Source organism: Haliotis rubra, unplaced genomic scaffold (genome assembly GCF_003918875.1).
Source record: "Haliotis rubra isolate DU_JTF1 unplaced genomic scaffold, ASM391887v1 Scf406, whole genome shotgun sequence".
NCBI classification, from domain to species: domain Eukaryota; kingdom Metazoa; phylum Mollusca; class Gastropoda; order Lepetellida; family Haliotidae; genus Haliotis; species Haliotis rubra.
The window spans coordinates 837501-859362 of NW_025767087.1; the positions used below are offsets into that span (position 1 = coordinate 837501).

General features: G+C 40.6%; 4 protein-coding genes across 4 annotated transcripts in view; 3 read left to right on the plus strand and 1 right to left on the minus strand.

The window, feature by feature from the left end:
* The window catches only part of LOC124287810 (glutathione S-transferase 1-like), a 6802-nt gene extending 6445 nt beyond the window's left edge, over nucleotides 1-357 (plus strand). The window contains exon 5 of the mRNA XM_046724272.1: nucleotides 1-357. This exon is cut by the window's left edge and continues 21 nt beyond it. Coding sequence (XP_046580228.1) covers nucleotides 1-138 — 138 coding nt within the window. The 3' untranslated portion in view covers nucleotides 139-357.
* Nucleotides 358-1209: 852 nt separating this feature from the next.
* LOC124287816 lies at nucleotides 1210-1614 on the minus strand. The gene has a single exon (XM_046724278.1). The coding sequence runs from the start codon at nucleotides 1612-1614 to the stop codon at nucleotides 1210-1212; it is 405 nt and encodes a 134-aa protein (XP_046580234.1).
* A 505-nt stretch (nucleotides 1615-2119) lies between these two features.
* On the plus strand, nucleotides 2120-9175 carry LOC124287809 (probable glutathione S-transferase 8). The gene is made up of 5 exons (XM_046724271.1): nucleotides 2120-2349; nucleotides 5713-5805; nucleotides 7198-7313; nucleotides 8115-8219; nucleotides 8862-9175. Exons 1-5 carry the CDS (start codon nucleotides 2217-2219, stop codon nucleotides 9021-9023), a joined length of 609 nt encoding a protein of 202 aa, XP_046580227.1. The 5' UTR covers nucleotides 2120-2216; the 3' UTR covers nucleotides 9024-9175.
* A 6732-nt stretch (nucleotides 9176-15907) lies between these two features.
* LOC124287806 (probable glutathione S-transferase 5) lies at nucleotides 15908-20498 on the plus strand. The gene is made up of 5 exons (XM_046724268.1): nucleotides 15908-16110; nucleotides 17982-18074; nucleotides 18220-18335; nucleotides 18813-18920; nucleotides 20075-20498. The coding sequence occupies exons 1-5, from the start codon at nucleotides 15978-15980 to the stop codon at nucleotides 20231-20233; spliced, it is 609 nt and encodes a 202-aa protein (XP_046580224.1). The 5' UTR covers nucleotides 15908-15977; the 3' UTR covers nucleotides 20234-20498.
* Nucleotides 20499-21862: the final 1364 nt, after the last annotated feature.

Consider the following 21862-nt stretch of genomic DNA (forward strand, 5'->3'; position numbering starts at 1 on the left):
GTGTTTGATCTAGCCGATAAAATGGAGTCGGTGGTCAAGCTGGAAGACTACCCTCTGGTCAAGAAATGCAGTGACAACGTTTTGGCCAACCCTAGAATCAAAGCATATGTTGATAAACGGCTGGTTACAGAGATGTGATCCGTGACGCATGAACATTGATATTTCTCTGTACAGATGATAAATGCTAGGCTGATTTATGCTTAACATATATGAGTGAGTGCGAAAGTTGAATTTAACAATACTCAAGGATATGAACTACACGAATCAGTAATACCACTTTGAAAGCTACAAGTTCCATGAAGAATTACATTCATCTAGTTTTCTGTGAGAATATTAAAAAAAATACTATACTTTCAAGAAACAGAAGATTGATGTTCGGCTGAATAGGTATATTTAATGTAAAGCTTCATCAAACGTTCGTCCACATGCCCGCATCCATCCATACACACACACACGCGCGCGCGTACGCACACACACTTGAATGTATCAGGAGTAATAATCATGTAGGACGATATGTTTTCAAGGCCATTGCTAACATCAAACTATGTGCATTAGAGATCGCCTGCTTCTGTCGAACACAGGCAAATTCCATTCCCTCCTCGGAAACGTTATCTGTCCTCTCACGTGGCCAAGTGCACCTGAGCGTCAGAAACATACGATTGTGGGTTGTTTTTCACCATCACACCCGTCCTCGTCAGACGTGGATTTCATCGAAGTGGCTGTCCCCGTGCCTTCACTGAGTATTGCCCTGGTTGGCCACGTGCTTACACTGAACATGACATTCATCCATCGAAACAGATTCCACAGGGCGTCACAGGGCAGTGAAAATTACCGGAATCATTAGTGAGTGAGTAAGTGAATATGGTTTGACAATATCCCAGCAATATCACGACGGGGGACGCCAGAAACAGGCTTCACACATTGTACCCATGTAGGGTATCCTCCCATTACCCCTACATCTCATTACCCCTACAGCTTATAACAACAAAGTTCACGGTCCAATGCACTGCTAATCCCCTTCCTGTTACCTGTTACCTGGACAATGGACTAGCCCAAACACATGAACACAAGATTTAATGTTTTAATTTATGGATTTAATTACACAAATAAATGAATATAATACACAGATATCTTCCTGGTCGTGACATGAATATGAGCAGCAGGTCATGTTAACTTTTTAATGTTAATTTTTGTCTTTTAAACAAGTCTCTATCCCAATTTGAGGAGATGGCCCACAGCGTCAAGGAACTGCATTGGTGTTTTCAGCCCAAGATTGAGCTGCTCCTTGAGGCGGCACAAACGATGCTCCATCTCTCTGTACACTCTCTTTCTGCTTCTCTGTGCTGCTCCAAAGTCTATCTGGGAAATGTTCGCTCTCTCAGCGTGTTCAACTTTCCTGATCACCTCCACAAATCGGTAGATGTTTGGGTGTCGATGTGGGAGTCCCCGGTTCAGGCGGTTGTGGAATCCCTCTAGGTTTTTGTTTGTCCTTGGACCTGTTGTTGAGTGATGGTTCCACAGTGGCAGACGGAATCTTGCGTCGTCGTCGACCCAGGTAGTCACCATGTAATCGTTGAAGGTGGCCGCTCTTGTTCCATCGGGAGCGTCGTCCATGGCGTCAATCCACGTGTCCTGGATACTGTTCTGGGGTAAAAGGGGTAGTCCAGCCGCTCTTCTTACCCATCTGGATATTTCCAGATCCTCTCTGTAAGCAACAGCACTTTAATCGCTCCCATGGGTAAGTTCATTATGCCAGACAGGTAAATGCCGTGTGTTGTTTTAACTAATTGTAGGGGTACTGGGATGTAGGGGTAATGGGATACAACCCCATGTAGGGAATCAAACCCGGGTCTTCAACATGAAGACCGGGTGCATTAACAATTAGGTTACCCCATCGCCCCGTTAATCATGAGTGTTACTATGTGTTCGTGAACAGGGTAAGAACGCAAGGTCTCCAACAGCACCACGCTAACATTTGGCCCAAAAAAGTAATCTTTTACTCTCACTGATAGGTCTGATAAACAGCTACTATTCAGAAACGTTGCGCCGAGTAGCCATTTCACATCTGAGATAAGTCTCCACCCGCACGAGCACTACTTCGTCGACCTTGACCTTCGACCGTTGTGATTCAGCAACATAGGGCCGAGTCACGTTACGCAATCGGTAAGAGTGAGAGATAAGTCTCTTCGACATTGTGTTAGGAGCTGGTGAGAAACATGCCTCAATACAAGCTGATTTACTTTGACTTTCGTGGACGAGGTGAGCTGTCTCGCTTCCTCTTCGCACTGGCGGGGCAGGAATATGAAGACGTCAGACTAAAGTATGAAGACTTTCCTGGGATGAAAGACAGTGAGTAGTTAGTGAGTGAGTCAGTGGACAGGTGAAGTTATGGGTAGGTAGCAGGGTGAGTGTGCGAGTGTACGAGTGTGCGAGTGAGTGAATAGTTTTCACGTCAAAATTACCCCTGGGGGGCTCCGGGCACATTACATCCTTCTGATCCGTGAAGATCCGGGTTAGAATTGATCGTCAGCAACCCAGCCTTGTCGTAAAGTTCGACTAACGGGATCGGGTGGTCTAGCTAGCTGACTTAGTTTTAACACATGTCATCGCATCCAGTTGCGTAGATCGATGCTCATGGTGTTGATCACTGGATTGTTTACAGACTCCATTATTTTCAGACCGCCGCCATATAAATATATAGTTTGAATATTGCTGAGTGCAGCATTAAACAACAAACAAACAAACAAACAAACAAACATCCTTGCTTGTCGAAAGAGCTGACTCACGAACACAAACAAATGATACTGTGGGACTTCTCCGACTGTATCCTTATATGGCCGATGATGACCAAAGTGTTCATATCTCGGGGCAAGCGCAGTTAAGCTGCCGAACATAAAACAGGTTCTGGGCTACAAGAAGTGGTAGGAGGTGATGTACCAATCAAGGGAAATAAATTTCTACTTGAGTCCTTGCGCTTGTGAAGCAAACCTCGACTAACATGAGGAACAGGAATATACTAGGAGGTCAATCGGGTCAAACTGGGCGTCAGTGATTGGGTGGTTGTTGGTGATGGTGGGTGGATGTGGTGATTATGGGTGTGTGTGTGTGTTGGTGATTGTGAGTGATTTGTGTGTGTGTGTGTGGGTGATTGTGTGTGGTGGTGTGGGTGATGGTAGGTGTGTCTAGGTGATTGTGTGTGGGTGATTGTGTGTGTTTGTGGGTGATTGTGGGCGGGTGTTGGTGGGTGTGGGTGATTGTGGGTGGGTGTTGTTGATTGTGGGTGTGGGTGGTTGATTGTGGGCGGGTGTGGGTGATTGTGGTCAGAGTGGGAGATTGTGGGTGGGTGTGAGTGATTGTGGGTGGGTGTGGGTGTGAGAGATTGTGGATGGGTGTGAGTGTGAGAGATTGTGGATGGGTGAGGGCTAGTGGGGTTCAAAGAATATGTTCCAGTAATTCCCCACTACCAACAGAACCGGCACAACCACCATTAATCATATAAACTTATTAACTGCGAACAATAACTCATTATAATGTAAATATATACAGATTAGTAGTAAATACTTAATGAATGGCAAGCAAATAAGTTAATATAACAGTGTTATTATCTATGTGTAAATGTCTACATACATAATGGTTTTAGATTGGTATGATAAACATGTCTAAAAACACTCTTAATGTCTGTCGGTAAGAAGACGTGACCTCTTCACTTTGTGGTCATCGAGTTTCCCTTTCGTGAAGATTGACAGTAGCAATAAAACCAAACGAATGGAATTCATCAGCCGACCCTTCATTAAACCAGAACAAATTTAGTAATAAATGCCTATACATGGAAGTCTTATATAAGACCATCTGTTCTGATTCACGTGGAAAGGAATGTCATTGAACTGTGTTTGGGGTAGCGTGTATGTTGAGACACAGTTGATTGGGTCAAGCAAACAGACACTTGACCCAAGGACAATGGGCGAGTCGGGTCTTTAGAAAAAAACACGTTCTTTTCAAGGACAGGTTAACTTTTTTAAAAAAGGTCTATAGAAACTAGGGTGCCACGTCTCAAAGGTAAACTGGGTGGGACTTGGCAGAGTGACGGGCTGAATGTGTAATCTGCACTATGACTTCTGCTGAGACAGTGTTTTCTCTTTGATCCTAAATGGGGTGAAATACTCTGTTACAGAAATGACAACAGATGTGCATTAATCGTTTTAATTCAATTTTTTGGTACAAACTGAAAGAAATATTCGTATTCAGACATGTCTCAAGAAAAAGTGTTTCTGTCCCGGGGTTCAAAACAAGTACAGACTGATACGTATCTTTAATGTTGGTTTGTGTATATCGCTGGGTGAGTGAGTGAGTAAGTTTAGTTTTACGCCGAAGTTTTATATGGCGGCGGTCTGTAAATAATCGAGTCTGGACCAGACAATCCAGTGATCAACAGCATGAGCATCGATCTGCGCAATTGGGAACCGATGACATGTGTCAACCAGGTCAGCGAGCCTGACCACCCGATCCCGTCAGTCGCCTCTTACGACAGGCATAGTCGCCTTTTGTGGGTTGCTGAAGACCTATTCTACCCCGGATCTTCACGGGTCTTATGCCGTTTCGACTTTCGTGATTTCTTATCAGTTTTTATACGTGTACAACCAGGACAAGTTCTGATCTCTTTCTGTGTCTGGCCATGATGATTATTGAGTGAATGGGTGAGTTTAGTTTTACGCCGCACTCAACAATATTCCAGCTATATGGCGGCGGTGTGTAAATAATCGAGTCTGGACCACACAATCCTGTGATTAACATGATGATTAGTATGGTTATTTGGTGGTGGTAGCGGTTACTGATGTGAAGATTCGTGACTTGGGGACACCTTTCTTCTAATAGCCTTATTATTAACGCGTGTAATATAATTATTATATCTTACCTTCGTGTAAAATACTTTAATTTCATTGGCCAATGACGCTTTCACAAGTTTATGTGTCAACCCTCCCAGGAAGGTGACAATTGGAAAAAATATTACCCGCTGCCACGGTAACCCCAAATCCTCCGCCGAGAAGCTGTATTGCTTACAACCGTATGACGTCATAATATGACGCATACAGTGCACGGAGTTCGAAAACCGTTCGATCAGCTGTTTTTTTAGTTCACCATGTACACATTTATTTTACCGTCTTTTACTGCTTTGTTGAAACTACATGTATACTAATTAACAATCACTAAATAACTTAATTATCGTCCAATTACTGATCGCGATCAGCTGTAAAATTGCTGATGCGGTGTCAACCAATATTCATTTTCACTCACCGATTGTAGTACGTGCACAGTTTTCACTTAGACCATGGTGGCCATTACAAGACTGGCTTGATCGTTGTAGGGTATGTACTTATATCAACAGATATTAAGTGTCGATCTGTTCATATGTAAAAACATAAACAATTGTGATCATATCTTGAGCAGATATTTGTTTTAGCAGTATGACAGCTGTATGTCTGAACCAGACAATCCAATGATTCTAACCATGCGGTACGATGACAGAGAATTTGTTTACGAATCATTATGAAATAGTGATGATACAAGGTGTTAGCGACAAGGTGAGCGTATCCTGCCCCAGGTGACCCCCGTCATAGACATATGCTAAGTCTAGTCACATAATAAGAGCTAACATCACAAAATCTTCCACGAATGAAATTTCGGTTTCCTTGGATGTTTTCTCTTTAATTCCAGAGTACGTGTTCGGCAGACTTCCGGTGCTGGAGGTAGATGGAAAACAATACGGGCAGAGCATGGCCATCTCCAATTTCCTGGCGAGGAAGTTTGGTGAGTTGTACAGGCAGTATCTATCAAGACTCGTGAAGATCCGAGTTAGAATTGGTCTTCAGGGCCCCGTCCAACGAGGCGATCGTAACGCTACGACAATCGTAAATCTATGTCAAAGTATGGGAGTTACGATCATCTTTGCGCTACGACAATCGTAAATCTGTGTCACAGTATGGGAGTTACGATCATCTTAGCGCTACGACAATCGTAAATCTATGTCAAAGTATGGGAGTTACGATCATCTTAGCGCTACGACAATCGTAAATCTATGTCACGACAATCGTAAATCTATGTCAAAGTATGGGAGTTACGATCATCTAAGCGCTACGACAATCGTAAATCTATGTCAAAGTATGGGAGTTACGATCATCTTAGCGCTACGACAATCGTAAATCTATGTCAAAGTATGGGAGTTACGATCATCTTTGCGCTTTGAGGAACGGGTCTCAGCAACCCATGCTTTATGAATGACAAGTTCTTTATTATATCACATTTTGGCCAATACTATAATTATGATTGTTGTCTACGCGTGTAACTCGCCATGTGCTCGGGCAAATATTCCATTAAGTTAAAGTGTATTGGTTTTTGACCTAATACAATCTTGACACTTAACTCTCATAAAATACCCTACTTTTCATATTATTCATCAACTTATAAAATGTCAATGAAACAGATAACCCATGCCCAGTGAGAGGCGACTAACGGGATCGAGTGGTCAGCTTCGCTGACTTGGTTGACACATGTCCTCCTATTCCAGTTACGTAGATCGATGCTCATGCTGTTGACCACAGGATTGTCTGGTCCAGACTCAGTTATTTACAGATAGCCACCATATACCTGGAATATTACCTGAGTACTGCATTAAACAACAAACAAGCAGTACCTATCACAAGTGTCCAGTCAGCTGTTTTAAGCGGATAGGGCATCCGTTTAAATTCCAGATAATCTAGGATTGTTCGTTGCTATGAACAATGACAATGCTTGGCGCTGTAATGCAAAAAATCTTAGCCGAAACATTGCCGGTGAGACTTTGAGTCTAACTCACTGTAAAACATAACGGCAATATGGCATTTGAACATCCTTCATAGAGTTCTGGAACCCGTGAAGATCCGGGTATGAATTGGTCTTCAGCAACCCATGCTTGTCGTAAGAGGCGATTAACGGGATCCAGTGGTCAGGCTCACTGACTTGGTTGACACATGTCATCGCATCAAAATTGCGTAGATTGATGCTCATATTGTCGATCACTTGATTGTCTTGTCCAGACTCGATTATTTACAGACCGCCGCCATATTACTGGAATCATAGGGTTCTGGCACATCTCTCCACAGTTCATATGGATGACATGAGCACGCGATGTGATTTTGCTGAACTGATGCATGCTTTATCCAGGTTTCCATGGCAAAACTGATGTTGAAGTGCTAGAAGTTGATCAAGTTCTTGGAATTGTTTCGGACTTACGTGAAGCCTTGGTTCGATTTTTCATGGAGAAGGATGAAGCAAGAAAGGTGACGTTACCAAGGAACATGTTCTATGCTTCATAATGGAATCTGTGTTTGAGATAGTGAAGACTGTGTCTTCTTTTGCACTTAAGTTTCATACATTATTTTATGAGTTTTGAATGCTTTGAACAGTGAAGGGCGTATGGTGGAATTTCGAAATATAGTACACACCTGTCTTTTGTTTGTTTGTTGCTTGAAACCACACTAAGCATTGTTCCAACTATATGACAGTGGCTTGTAAATAATCTTGTCTAGATGCAGTTGGATTACGATGACAAGCATCAGAGCGTCTGACCACCCGGTCCCGTTATTCGCCTCTTACCACTATTAGCATGATTTGCTGAAGATCGGAGTCTGCATTCTCTGACTTCTAGATCGTGGAACAGACACATAATTCTACCAGCATCCGTGAATACATTGATCGGAAAGTCGGTGGTTCCTGGCAGCGTCGAACGAGTTGTTTTGGTTTCTTCTTAGGTAATAAAACAAGGGCTGAACGTTTGGAGTGCGCTGTGTGGAGTCTGTGTTGCATCTTATTGAAAATGCGGCTTGGTATGTCAGTGGTCTGGCACATTAAAATCGGTACTAGTCCCAAACACACGCACCACCTCATAAAGCATTAATCGTGAACACCGGATCAAACAGTAAACATTAGTTCATTTCACCTATTTAATTATATGTGATGGATATACTTTCTTCGTTTGCCTAATGCTTGTCGTCCCAAACACCGTTAAAGGTGTTGATTAGTGTATTTCAATTTCCTTTAGTCATCAATAACAATCTATTATTTTTGTATTTATTTTGTAGGCGGAGATTGCCAAGGAAAACAATGAAACGAACTTGCCAAGATATCTGGGCTTCCTTGAAACTGTGCTGAAAAATAACAACACGGGTTTCTATGTCGGCAACAAGGTAACACATCGGACATAAATTGCCTGGAAATTGATTGTTACGTATAAACATGGACATCTGATTTTAGCAAATAGTAACCAACGTTATCAAAACGTTACTAAGCTGAAACACTGGAAAGACATGGTCTAAAATACGACTTAAAGGCATAATATCACACCACATTTCTCTCAAAATACGAATGCATTTCTCTCACCAGCTATCAGCCCTCAGGGAAGCTACCATATGATTTATTCCAAAAACATTGACATATTTAGATTACAATATTACATTAAAAGTTCGAGTGAATTAATGCAACATTGCATTAAAACCGAACCCAACAGAGTTATGTCCATTAGAGCGCTCCTTATGAATATCCTACGTACAACTTGTGATTGAAACCAGTTCGGTAAACACCGACAACACCGCCTGCGACAGTTTTAGATGTACGGAGCAATTCTTCACATTCCATACATGACAACTGTTTCTGTTTGGAAGCTGTTCGCCTCGAAATTTCAATCATCGATTTCAGGCAAGTCGTTAGGAATAGATAGTCTTTTAATGCATCAATAGGAATCTAAAGTGAGGGCATATGCCCCCAATATAAAAAATATAGACCAAAATATTGTCGAAAAAGCGTGACATGCTTTAATGTGATTTTTCCAGCTTGGATATGCCGATCTGGCTGCATTTGACTTTCTGGATTCTGCTGGTTTTGATCAAAGCCTGATAGAACGTTTCCCATTGGTCAAAGCCAACGCAGAGAAGGTCAAGGCGAACGCAGGAATTGCCAAATGGTTGGCCAAACGACCGCAAACACAGTTTTAATGGACAGCCAGGAAAACGAACAACTATTTTCTTACTATTCAACACTTTAACTGGCACGCACGATGTCGATAACATGTGTTTGTATGAGCAAAGAAGCATCTCTGTGACTTATTGTTGGAATGGCGCAGATTGAAATAAAAGTATAAAATTCAGCTGTTCAATATAAATGTTTCTTGTTCAGAGTTTTCGTTTTCGAAATGATACCAGAGAATGTTTTGGTATTGTACACCTCGTGACATGTGTTCTATCGAAATACAATTGTATTCTAGGCTGTGAGGCCGAAATGAATACATATATCTGATATGTTTATATTAGGGATTTCACGATACAGAAGTTTCATGAATCGATACGTATCACGATACCCATGTCACGATTCGATACATATCACGATACCTATTTTCGCGGCATTATTACGTAAATTTAGTTACATTTTGAAAATTGATAATTCATATTTTATAATTGTCCATGAAAATATCAACATTTTTTATTCTCAGAGATTAAAAAAGTTCTAATTTCCCATCTTTGTGCATGAAAAATAATCATTTATAACTCTCATAACATCAAAACAATGCAAAATGTAAACGATACATAAACATATTTAAACCGATACTTTCAAAACTAACTATGGATACAGTTTTGAGTTGGGAACTCGAATGAAGAACCAAGGCTTATTATGACACACATGCTATCTTTTGCCATGACCTTGTACACAGAGACGTCCAAAGGCCTATTTAGGTTAAAAACAGTTCAAGATCTATACAACAGATTGCACGATGGTGACAGGGCACTTTCTCTGACCACGTCTGCACTCTTATCAACGTTATAAGGCCCACAAATAGACCTTGAGGCTAATGTGCACTCATACTTAAGATAATCGTTGAACTCAGGTCAGTTTGTGTGACGGAACCCAGGGCGGGATGTTCCGATTGCAGATTGCACTTGCAGAGCTAAACTAACGTACGCTCTAACTGAATAGAAGCGAGTGGGTGTGGCTGTGCGTCACATTTAGCAACATTCCAGCAATGTCACAACGGGGGACACCAGAAATGGGCGTCACACATTGCGGGCGTGTGGAGAATCGAACCGGGTCTTCGGCGTGACAAGCAAACACTTTAACCACCACACTACACACATTTGTCTGACACTATCGCCAGTGGAGGACACAGAAGTACTCAGGTTCAAGTTAAATGTCCAAGTTTTAGTGGCAACGTGTGTTTCTTATGTATATTTAGGGTAGCATAATGGTTAAAGCGTTCGCTCGTCACGCCAAAGACCCGGGTTCGATTCCCCACATGGGTACAATGTGTGAAGTCCATTTCTGGTGTTCCCCGTCCTGATATTCCTGGAATATTCCTAAAAGCGGCGTAAAACGATACTCACTCACTCACTCATGTTTGTTGGTTAACAACTCTGAGGAACAAGCCTGCTAAATGACGGTGGTATGTAAGTAATCGATTCTGAACCAGCAATTGAAACCAAGATCGGTACGATGACAAACATCAACCAAGCCAGCGAGCCTGACCACCTGATCCCGTTAATCGATTCTTACTACAGGCCTGGGTTGCTAACGATAGATTCTAAACCAGATATTCACCTGTCACAACTTGTTTCTTGGCGCGCTGTTCTTGACTCAAGGTGTGTGGAGACAACCCGACGTGTGACGATGGCGTCAACTGTGAACGGTCTCCCAACTAACAATTTCACGTTGTCACAACGTTATGCATCATTATGCTTGTTATTCTGTGGACTCCCATTTACGTTCTCACATTCGTTGTGATGCGTCATTTTTACCACAAGGTTAAAGTTATTTGATGCTAATGTATTTTAACTATTTAACGTTAATAGTTGAATAGTTTTCTAGGTAGTGAACAGTACATATGAAACAAAGCAGCAATCTACTTCAATGTTTATTCGTCAATTTGCATGTTGTCTTTTAGCGGCATTTAGAAGTTGTCATAGATGACCAAGATATTTTATGGATTTAAGCTTCTTTATTCTATGACACTGTGACACTATGACGTCCTTGTGGATTGTGATGTCACTTGCATTGTGACGTCATAACGCAGTTATGACGTCATAGTGTCGACGTCAGTAGTGTCAGCTGTCACTTTAAGCTGGGCCCGGTCTCGCATATCGCAAGTTAGAGCGCGCAAAGGGAGCCGGGAACCAGTTTAGTGTCACTTCACCTGATGAAGATATCTGTATTGATCCCGGAATGGTATGTTGGAAAGAATAAAGAAGCTTATATCCATAAAATATCTTGGTCAATTTGCATGTTGTTTTGGTCGTGTGTTTTCTGAAGCTGTAGCTGAATAGTAAAGAAAGAATCTCTGAAAGGTTTTACAGAAAACTCTATCGTGCCACCAAGTTATCAGAAACGTTGTTATAACGTTGCGAGGAGCACAAAGCATAACGTTTCCTCAGCATAAATTTGCAACGTTGCTATTACGTTGTGACATAACGTTATAAAATGACGTAATAATAACGTTGTGACAACGTTGTGTCATATGGTTATAAAATGACGTAATAATAACGTCGTGACAACGTTGTGTAATGACGTTATAAAATGACGTAATAATAACGTTGTGACAACGTTGTGTTGTGTCATGACGTTACTAATCTACAACCTTCCAACAATGTTCCTAAACGTTGTGTGTCAGCTGGGCTTCTGTTAGAGCTTCATTTAGAAAAATGAGGTCAAATGTTAGAAAGGGCCGGTGACAGAGTTTAACCAGTATACACCACCCCTGTTTTAGCCCGCTCGTATCCCAGAGAAGTGTAAATAACGTAACTACGTGACAAAGAAATTCGGTCAAATCGCCACAGGGTCGTTCAGAGTTGACTGAAATACGAGTAATAATTATGGAGCCACTCTAAGACGGTGTTTTGTATGTACCAGGCAAACAATCTGATCACAGTGATCACAAAATATTGTACTTACTTACTCGTGATGTAGTTTTGGCGTAAACTAACGACGTTTTTATCTGCCACGTAGGTGTTTAGGTCAGGTAGATCATATCTTTATCAACTGTGTGTAATGGCGATTTCACACGCCGCTAGAGTATGGATCGTCATTCTGTTTCTGATGCTGATTGACAGAAAATAAATGTTACATAAAGAAAGGCAGCTTACAGTCTTCACTATTAACTTGTGGTAATAGAAACGTTTAGACAGAGGAAGGTCATGGTCAACGCGTTTACACCGAAGAAATCGACGGAGCACGTTCACATCGTGGAAATAGATGTGTTGCGGTTTTTAGTCAGCCAGTTGTGTCACTTGCTCGGCCATTTCGACGCTTCATATATCTATAGTTATACAAAAACCAAAGACGTTTTTGGTCACCAACAACTTGAAAACTATTGGTTGGATTGTTTTTAAGGATAATAGTGAAAACGGACCCCAGCGAAAACGAGAAAACGGCCATTATATATACAGAAACAGAAACAGAAAACTACATGTAGTTTATTTTGCTTTAATCCATCTCTAAATCACTATTATAATAAGAAGGCAATAACAATGATAAGATAGTCATGGCAAAGTCCCGTTTTCACTTTCAAATTCCTCTAATTGAAATGTTGATGATGATATTTAATTTTTTTTCAGGAATAACAACAATTCACAATTTGTGTACAAATGTTTATGTGCTAAGTATTGATGTTCAGCTGAAGCTGGGTGTCACGGTCGGGGTTATTAGTATAGTGATCTTGTTCATACATTTTGCTTATATACACAAAGAACTTAATTAAGCACCCCTGCATTTTAGCAATGATAGGTTTTCAACACGTACATAAAATTCTCGTGGTGACCATGATGGAATAGCATGAGGTTTTCTGATTCGTATGAACCTTTGACTCATACAAAACGACAAAATGATTGGAATCCATGCTGATTTTATGATGATAATTGATTATTTTTTTAAAAACCCACTGGTTTTCAAACACAACCATGTCTGTACAAGTATGGAACTGGAATGTTTAATGTTGAATATTTTGGTGAATGTGAACATTCAAAATGTCACTTTGCGTGTCTTACACGATTCAAGGTCAATACCGAGTGTAACCTCCATGTGACTGTATGACAACCAGCACCCTCCTCCTCATAACCCCTGTCAGCCTCCTGATCCTCTGAAGGGCCAGTCTACGCCATTCCTCGTGTAAAACAGCTTCCAATTGGGCCAGGTTCTGTACATGAGGATCCCTTTGTTGTACACGGCGACCAATCTAGTCCCAGATACGCTCCAAAGGGTTATATATTAATTAGGATCGGGGCTCATTCAGTCGTGAGATATGTCAGGGGGTACTTAACTAGGTTCTTTGTGAATATTATAATTCTTTGTGTATATTATAATTATGCCTCATCCGCTAATCCCCATTGGCTCAGCACCAACTCCTCACGTCATATAAACGTGATATTGTGTCAAAGTCGTTTTGACACATTGTGCCTCTGCCCCAATTTCTGTCCATGATACGCGCGACATAATGTATAGAGTGGAAGCTGTCTAAACCGACACACGTCGGGACTGAATAAATAATCCGGTTTGAACAGCGTGCCGGAATGTAGAGCTGACATGGTTACCTACGACTAGAACTAAACCAGTTTTATCACTCTCATATACATTGTTGTATAAGTTGGTTCTCTCAACTCACTAATTACATGTACAAGTACACCCATACTGAACTAAGATTAGATTATCTTTGTTGGCAACCATGTAGTTTCAAGACAGGATTACTGACTCATTGCCACGCGCCGGATTAGACAGCGCTGATTACTGTATAAACACATATTCGGGCGGCTCATTTCATGTCGAGATCCGGAATTGACAGCTGCCGGATTACAGAGCCTTCAAATGATGATAAATGTACTAGCCATGGACGTGACTGAGATTTTACGCCGATATTGACAACTTGCCGGATTGGACAGCTGGCGGTTTTGACAGCTTGCACTATATATTGTTTGTAGGAGGCGAACCAAGATTCCGACATGGATAACATGAACATGCTGAACAATAAGAAAGACAATAAGACATGGTCCAATATTGAATGCAATATGTGAAGAAAACGTAAAGCTTAAGAATCGTTACGGTAAGAAAACGAGACCCTCCCCCCCCACACCCCCTAAACCGATTTATATTAACCACGCCAAAGCTTAAAACACGTTTGAAAGAGTAAACATAAAAATATTGTATAGTAAGTGAATTACAAAAAAATCATTCAAAATATTCACCGAAACATTTTAGTTTAATTATAAAAGTTTAAATATAAAAGTGAAACGTGTAAGGAATTATATATCTTTTTAACGATATTAATTCCAAACAATATGATGATCACGACCTGAGGCATGATCTTGAAGAAGGGGAATCAAATGAATTTAACTGCGGTAAAGTAAATGAAACAATCATAAGGGTTCAGAAAAGAATTTAAGTCTTAAAAACATCCAGGAGCAGGTTCAGATTATATTGAGAACGATTGTATTATCAATTCCATTGATATATTTATAAGTTTCATGGTTTACTCTCATACCTACCGCTGGAAACGATCCCGAGCAATGGTTAATTATAGACATTAAACCAATATAATATAAACATTGAACCAATCTATAATAAAAGAGGATACAATGTATCTTGACTCTGTCTTGGAAAGATTTTACGGGTATTCTGAGTTCACCATTCATCAACTTATCACATATTTTAAATTATAATACACCGCCTGAAGACAGTAAGAAAGAAGCAAACTTGTATGTATGTATGTATGTATGTATGTATGTATGTATGTATGTATGTATGTATGTATGTATGTATGTATGTATGTATGTATGTATGTATGTATGTATGTATGTATGTATGTATGTGTGTCTGCATATATGCTTGTCTGTCTGTATGTATGTATGTATGTATGTATGTATGTATGTATGTATGTATGTATGTATGTATGTATGTATGTACGTACGTACGTATGTGTGTATATGTGTCTGTATATATGCCTGTCTGTATGTCTGTCTGTATGGGTGCGTATGTGCATGCATGTATGTATGTACGTGCGTACGTATGTATGTGTGTGTGTGTCTGTCTGTCTGTGTGTCTGTGTATCTGTATATATGCCTGTCTGTCGGTCTGTATGTGTGTATGTGCATGCATGTACGCGTGTATGTATGTACGTATGTACGTATGTACGTACGCACGTATGTATGTATGTATGTATGAGTACGTATGTGTGTGTGTGTGTGTGTCTGTCTGTCTGTCTGTGTCTGTGTATCTGTATATATGCCTGTCTGTTGGTCTGTATGTGTGTATGTGCATTCATGTACGTGTGTATGTATGTGTGTGTGTACTTACGTACGTACGTATGTATGTGTTTGTATGTATGTATGAGTACGTGTGTGTGTGTGTGTCTGTCTGTGTGTCTGTCTGTCTGTCTGTCTGTATGTATGTATGTTGCACTTATTGTAGGAGTAAAACGTGTACAATTTCACTGAATGCCATCTACTGTATTTCGGTGACTACCTGCTTGTCTAGCTATAGTGTCACACATACCTGAAGTGTGCGATATGCGATGACGCCCACCCAGACCAAGGCAAGGGCTGCACGTACTATCAGCTGCACATATTTTATAGATAGCCTAGCTCTGAGCAGGAGTAATATGACGCATGCATTGACACGTCTCAACACATTGTGTTATATTCAGTTATATTAGAATGAATACGTTCATACTCTGTGCCTTTGGAAACACTAAAATCAATCTTCTTTATCGAAGCGTTGCTATTGACCAAGAAAAAGTGTTTACATGTATTCTTAACCAATCAACGCGTGCGTTAGAAGTCACGTGACAACGACAACAGCGTCCTTGGAGAATGTTCCTATGAATCAGCAGATTTGATATCTCGCTGCTGTAGGAACTTTAACCCTTACCAGTCGACTTGAAATTCTGACGAGGGACGGACGCAATCCACCGAACAGACATGCCTACCTACAAGTTTAAATATTTCAACGCCCGAGGGTTCGGCGAGGTGTCTCGCCTTCTGTTTGCCCTAGCTGGACAAGAGTACACGGACGAGCGGTTCACACAGGAAACATGGCCAGCCGAGAAACCAAGTAAGCAATTACTAGAATATCTATCTGTATTACTGGAAACACAGGTTGTCAGGAGATGCATTTCGGCCGTTGGGTGGTTGTCGGCACGTATGAACTCGGAATGTAGGGGGGTATACCTGACAACGATCCCAACTGCCACGAGTCAAGGTGTTGGGTTGCATCCTTTTAACTGGGCCAGGGCGCAGAGTGTAAGGTTGCGACATACATACATACATACATACATACATACATACATACATACATACATACATACATACATACATACATACTAACATTTGTATAGCGCCGATATCCAGCTCAGCTCAGCTGCTCAAAGGCGCTTAATGTTTTCCGAGCTCATTTGCTGGGAGGATTTTATAAAGGAACCTTTTTGGTATTTTTTCATTAACAAGAACACCACCAAACTGACCTGGGCAGAAAAAAGGCTTTAATACAGGGTCACGTGTATCTCAAGTAGAACAAAAGAATTTAAATGTTTTTAATGTAATTGGCAAGGACAATTACTGACGCTCAAGATATAAAGTGACGTCACTCACAGATCTCATTAAGTTATTCTTTCTGATGCAATATCTTTCTTACTAGAAGATCAATGTAACTGTCAGTGGACTTTGCACTGATCAAGGTCAACGGTGCACTCATTGACTCAATATTTGCAAGTATTTTATGTCGCTTCCTATTAAGCGAGATTCGTTTCTGTTGTATATTTTACGCCTCACCCAGCCACAATTGACGGACAGACAGACAGACAGAAAAAACTTTATTTCGAAATATCGGCCTCATGGCCTATAATACAGTCACAGAATTTGGCAGTTTCATGAAAAACAGTGGTCATAATTTGTATTGGGATCTTACTTTAAAAACATAATGTGAAAATAGTGTTGTGCCGTATATAACTTGAGGGTTTTGCGATTGCAAAATTGACGTCATAGTTCGTGGGCCTTTGTAGGTAGACATTGGAGTTGTTCAAAATAGTTGTCTCTGTGCTGCTGATATTTGTCAGATCGCAAGAATACATGATTTTCAGTTTCTTTTTCTGCGGCATCACTGAGTGAACACAAGCAGTTTGTACTTGGTGCATCCTCATTAAGCCTGTACATGTTCACTTTAAAGTGAAGTTGTTATTCGGAATGCGAAACCTGATAAGTGCACGGTGTTTATATTTTTTTAGTTCTGTTATGTAGGGCTCAAGGCGAAGTTCATATGTAAACATATTCATATTTATGTGAATAATGGCTGAGAAAAGTGGAGCTGTTGATTTCGTTGTGCCAAGTTTGGTAGGCAATATCCTTCAATCGGTTGTCTGTAATGGTTGGTCCAGTGATTGATATCATGAGCATTGGTCTACGCAACGACACCCAAAACGACAAGCATGGGTTGCTGAAAACTCTCAGCATGAATCGGTTTAACTAAGCAATGTGAAAGTAAGGATTTTGAGTAAGAACTATTAAAAGATACTTCTCCTTCCTCCTTGAATTAAGATTTTGAATCACGTTCAGATATACATGTGTTTAACCCTTTCATATAGCTCAAAAAAGGTTTCTTTGAATATCTATTTCATATACAATAGTTAAAATAGACATTCATCGTTGATTAAGTCCTTGTTCTATATTCTAAACAGTTACTTTTGTATATTGGAGGCCAAAAAATCCCAGCTAAATATAGGGTGGCCAATGGTGTAAGGCGCCCACCAGAGCAGGATCCGCTGATCGTCAGTTCGAATTCCATTGTTGACCTTATTACTCTCCTTGATTTTGTCAACACAACCTCAGCGCGCATAAGTAGCCCTTCATCACTTTGTACGTGAAAGCTTCTGAAATTGAAATATTAAGCCTCTTTAAAAAATCGATAATGTTTGTTCTCTTATGTTGCAGACGTTCTGCTCGGACAGATGCCTGTTCTGGAAGTGGACGGGGCGGCATACGGACAGAGCAGCGCCATTGCCAGATTCCTCGCAAGAAGATTCAGTAGGGATTCAAACTCATTCTTTCTGCAATAGATGTTTGTTATTTAACGCCGCACTTTGCCTCGTTTTAGCGTATCAATAATCGTTGCAGTTTTTTAATAGAGAAGCTGGTTATTGCTGTTCTAACTGTGAGTGTTGTGTTGTAGATTTCTATGGTTCGGGAGACATCCAAGCCCTTGAAGTGGACCAGGTCCTGGGTGTAGTCCAGGACATTATAAATGCCATGATCAAAGCCTTTTATGAGAAGGATGAAGCCAGGAAGGTAAGCTACAGTGCCTTGACTCGTCAGCATCCTATACGTGGCGACTGTGGCGACGTAACAAACACGTTACGACATGCTACTTGTTGTTACCCTGTCTGGTTCTTGTCTTCTAGGGGGACACAATGAGTGAGTGAGTTTAGTTTTACGCCGCACTCAGCAATATTCCAGCTATATGGCGGCGGTCTCTAAATAATCGAGTCTGGACCAGACAATCCAGTGATCAACAGCATGAGCATCGACCTACGCAATTGGGATACGATGAGATGAGTCAACCAAGTCAGCAAGCCTGACAACCTGTTCCCGTTAGTCGCCTCTTAAGATAAGCATGGGTTACTGAAGATCGATTTCATACCCGGATCTTCACGGGTCTAGGGGGAAAGAGCGAGGACAATATATACTGCCTCCGAGTAAAATGTGTCGGGGCCGGTGGGTTAGAAACCATACTCACCTTAAGGAATTTGTGTTGGATCTGAACAGGCGCAGTTCATGACGGAGAACAAAGAAGAAAAGCTGCCGCTGTATTTGGGGATGCTGGAAAAGCTTCTGGTGAAAAACGGCAGTACAGGATTCTTCGTCGGCAAATCGGTAACCACATGTCAAATTGTGCTTCTTCAAAACCCACATGAATCTACCTCTCCACATACAAACAGTAAACTCCTTGTATAGCGAACTTGCTTGTAACGAACTGACGGATACAAGGACCTGCTGGTTTTAGCTGTCGTGTAACGAACGACGGTTATAACGAATTAAACTTAGTGGCCCGTTACCTGCATGGACCCTAGTTGGATTTACACCATTCCTTCAGCCGCTGGCGATTGTACTAAATTTTTGCCATCGCATACAACAAACATACTACGATTAAAAGCTTGGTAGAGCTAAATTTACTTTTAAAATTCTGGGACTTACGTGCCGTCTCAGGAATTGTCTTCATGAAATGTAACAAAGATCACAATATTATTATTGTCATCACAATCACAGTGTTCATAACAATCGTATCATAAACCGATTATTTATCAGTCGCTGTTGTCACTATCAGAAACATATGAAAGAGAATCACAGCTATGAAAATCACCTGTCCAGTGATCATGAAAATATCACCATGTAAGTTTCATTCATCGTCAGCTGATGAAATCCACAATCCTACTCCGAACACAAATAATTCAGATAAAACATTTCACTGAAATCACGGAAATGTAGGTCTGTGTGATTTCATAACGAAAAGAAAATAGTTGTAACCATTCTTTGTGAGAATATTTCAAGAAGTCAATGGACCCGTTGTTAGTGTATGGGACATAGCATTGCTAAAAAGCCAGCTTAACTTGAGAAAATAGTTGTAACCATTCTTTGTGAGAATTCGGTGGTTTCACATTAATGTTTGACATTAATTCTAAATGGCATTGTGTATTTCATAATCTTTGACTCGCTGTGCGCATGAACTGTTATCACACGCAAAAACTATTCATAACAGCTTTTCTTTAGAGTGTGTTTACACTGTCGGTAAACGTACGACCAAACCGGAACTAGGCCAGTGGATATTTTTACACGCTCTGCGCATGCGCACAGCTGGTCTAAAAGTAATGTGAAACCACCGAATAGTTCGATAGTTTCGAGCAGACTAGGGACCCGTTGCACAAAGTTACGTTAGAGCTACAACCTGTCTGTGTCAAAGTAATGGAGACTTAGTGCTGAGATCTGTTAGTACAAGTGGGCCCAGCAGTATAAATGCCATCTGTTTTCAGATTACCCTTGCTGACGTCACTGTGTTTGACATCTGCGACAAGATCCAAGCAATGGTGGACTTTGACAAGTTCCCGCAGGTCAAGAAATGCCGGGAAAGTGTAGCTTCTAACCCCAAAGTCAAGAAATGGGTTGACACGAGGCCCGTCACAGAAAACTAGTTCAGTGACATCATAAAGAAACGTTTTGTTCATATATTCATTTGTTTTACACAAATCGTTGAATGATTCCAACATCTAACCTGGACGTCACTGTATTGATCCTGTTATTGCAAACAATTCACGTCCGTTTGTGAAAAGTACCCACTGTACTTATATAGTGCTGTGTGTTCTTAAGAGAAAGATGAGTCAATATTTTCATGATTTTGTGTTCCTCATGTGCTAGTAGTGTTGTTTACAATGTTTACAAATAAAGTTTTTCAAAATTGTTGATTTTTTTTATTGCTGTTTTATCGCGCGTGTGTCTCTCTCTCTTTCTCTCTCTCTCTCTCTCTCTCTCTCTCTCTCTCTCTCTCTCTCTCTCTCTCTCTCTCTCTCTCTGTGTATGTGTGTGTGTGTGTGTGTCTGTGTTTCTCGGCAGGTATGTGCTTGCCTATTTTGATTTAACAGTCTTAACCTAAATACATTTTCATGTAAACAGACTGGAATTTATTCCACTTTTAATTTTATTTCCAGTTCAGTGAATCACACTCATCATCAGTGAAATAAAATTATGTTTTATCAGATAAATTCAGTTATACCACTATACACATAATTCGCAATACGTTATAAATAATGTATGTATTTTTTAATGGCACCTATATGAGTAATACACTTAAAGAGAGAGCCTTCAGAGATGTCAACTTTGGCATTAAAAGACCCTTCCCTTTTATAAATATGTAGACACGTTGACTATCAATGGTATCTATCAAAACGTAGCGTAGTGGTTAAAGCGTTAGTTCATCACGCGGAAGACCTGGGTTCGATTCCCCACATGGGCACAATGTGTGAAGCTCATTTCTGGTTTACCCCGCTGTGATATTGCTGGAATATTGCTAAAAGTTGCGTAAAACTAAACTAAATTCACTCACTCTATCAAAACGCAGCGCAGCAAGAAGAAATAACATTGTACAGACAACGTTGAACATTGCGCACTGTAGGCTCAAAACACGACAAAGTTTTCTCAAAAGTCGCTATGGATGGAAGGATGACGTTTTGCGAACACAAACAAAAGATAAACATTTAAATAATATTTCGAATATGGAGCCAGTGCATGTAGTGTTTATCTCAAGATTATAACTGGTACGTTGTTTTAGGTTACACAAAATCCAATGTTTCCCCTCAGACTTCCATAGTAACGTTATACTGTCTTAAACATATCCAGGCCTTTAACAGTCAGTACCATATGTGTTTGCCTTAACATGGCAATGTCCCCCGCCGCTAAAGAAGCATGAAATATAACATATTTACTCATTTCTATCTATTGGTCAACAGTAGATTATCTTTTGTGTGATGTAGTTTTTAGTCATGGTCACTTCTCAGAATCTTCTCTTAACTCTGGAGTTATTTCAGGAATATATCCAATGCACATATCCAATGTCAGTCTCATTGTGTATTAGGGGTGGGACGAGTCTAAATTTTCTACCCTGGTACCCCACCCTCTATTACCCTACCCTACCCAACACTATCCTGATACCCGTTATGTTAATTCCTGACATCAAATTTGTAAGAATGGCAATATATTCTTCAGCTCGAAGGCTAAAATTTCGAGTTTTTCAATGTCTTAACCATGTATTATATTCAAAACAGGTG

Excerpts from the sequence above, each read along its gene's own strand:
- LOC124287809 (XM_046724271.1), top strand. The coding sequence starts at position 2,217 with ATGCCTCAATACAAGCTGATTTACTTTGACTTTCGTGGACGAGGTGAG. Across the intron at positions 7,314-8,114 it reads AGAAGGATGAAGCAAGAAAG|GCGGAGATTGCCAAGGAAAA; the intron begins GTGACGTTACCA and ends TTTATTTTGTAG. Across the intron at positions 8,220-8,861 it reads GTTTCTATGTCGGCAACAAG|CTTGGATATGCCGATCTGGC; the intron begins GTAACACATCGG and ends TGATTTTTCCAG.
- LOC124287806 (XM_046724268.1), top strand. The coding sequence starts at position 15,978 with ATGCCTACCTACAAGTTTAAATATTTCAACGCCCGAGGGTTCGGCGAG. Across the intron at positions 16,111-17,981 it reads ATGGCCAGCCGAGAAACCAA|ACGTTCTGCTCGGACAGATG; the intron begins GTAAGCAATTAC and ends CTTATGTTGCAG. Across the intron at positions 18,921-20,074 it reads GATTCTTCGTCGGCAAATCG|ATTACCCTTGCTGACGTCAC; the intron begins GTAACCACATGT and ends ATCTGTTTTCAG.
- LOC124287816 (XM_046724278.1), bottom strand. The coding sequence starts at position 1,614 with ATGGACGACGCTCCCGATGGAACAAGAGCGGCCACCTTCAACGATTAC.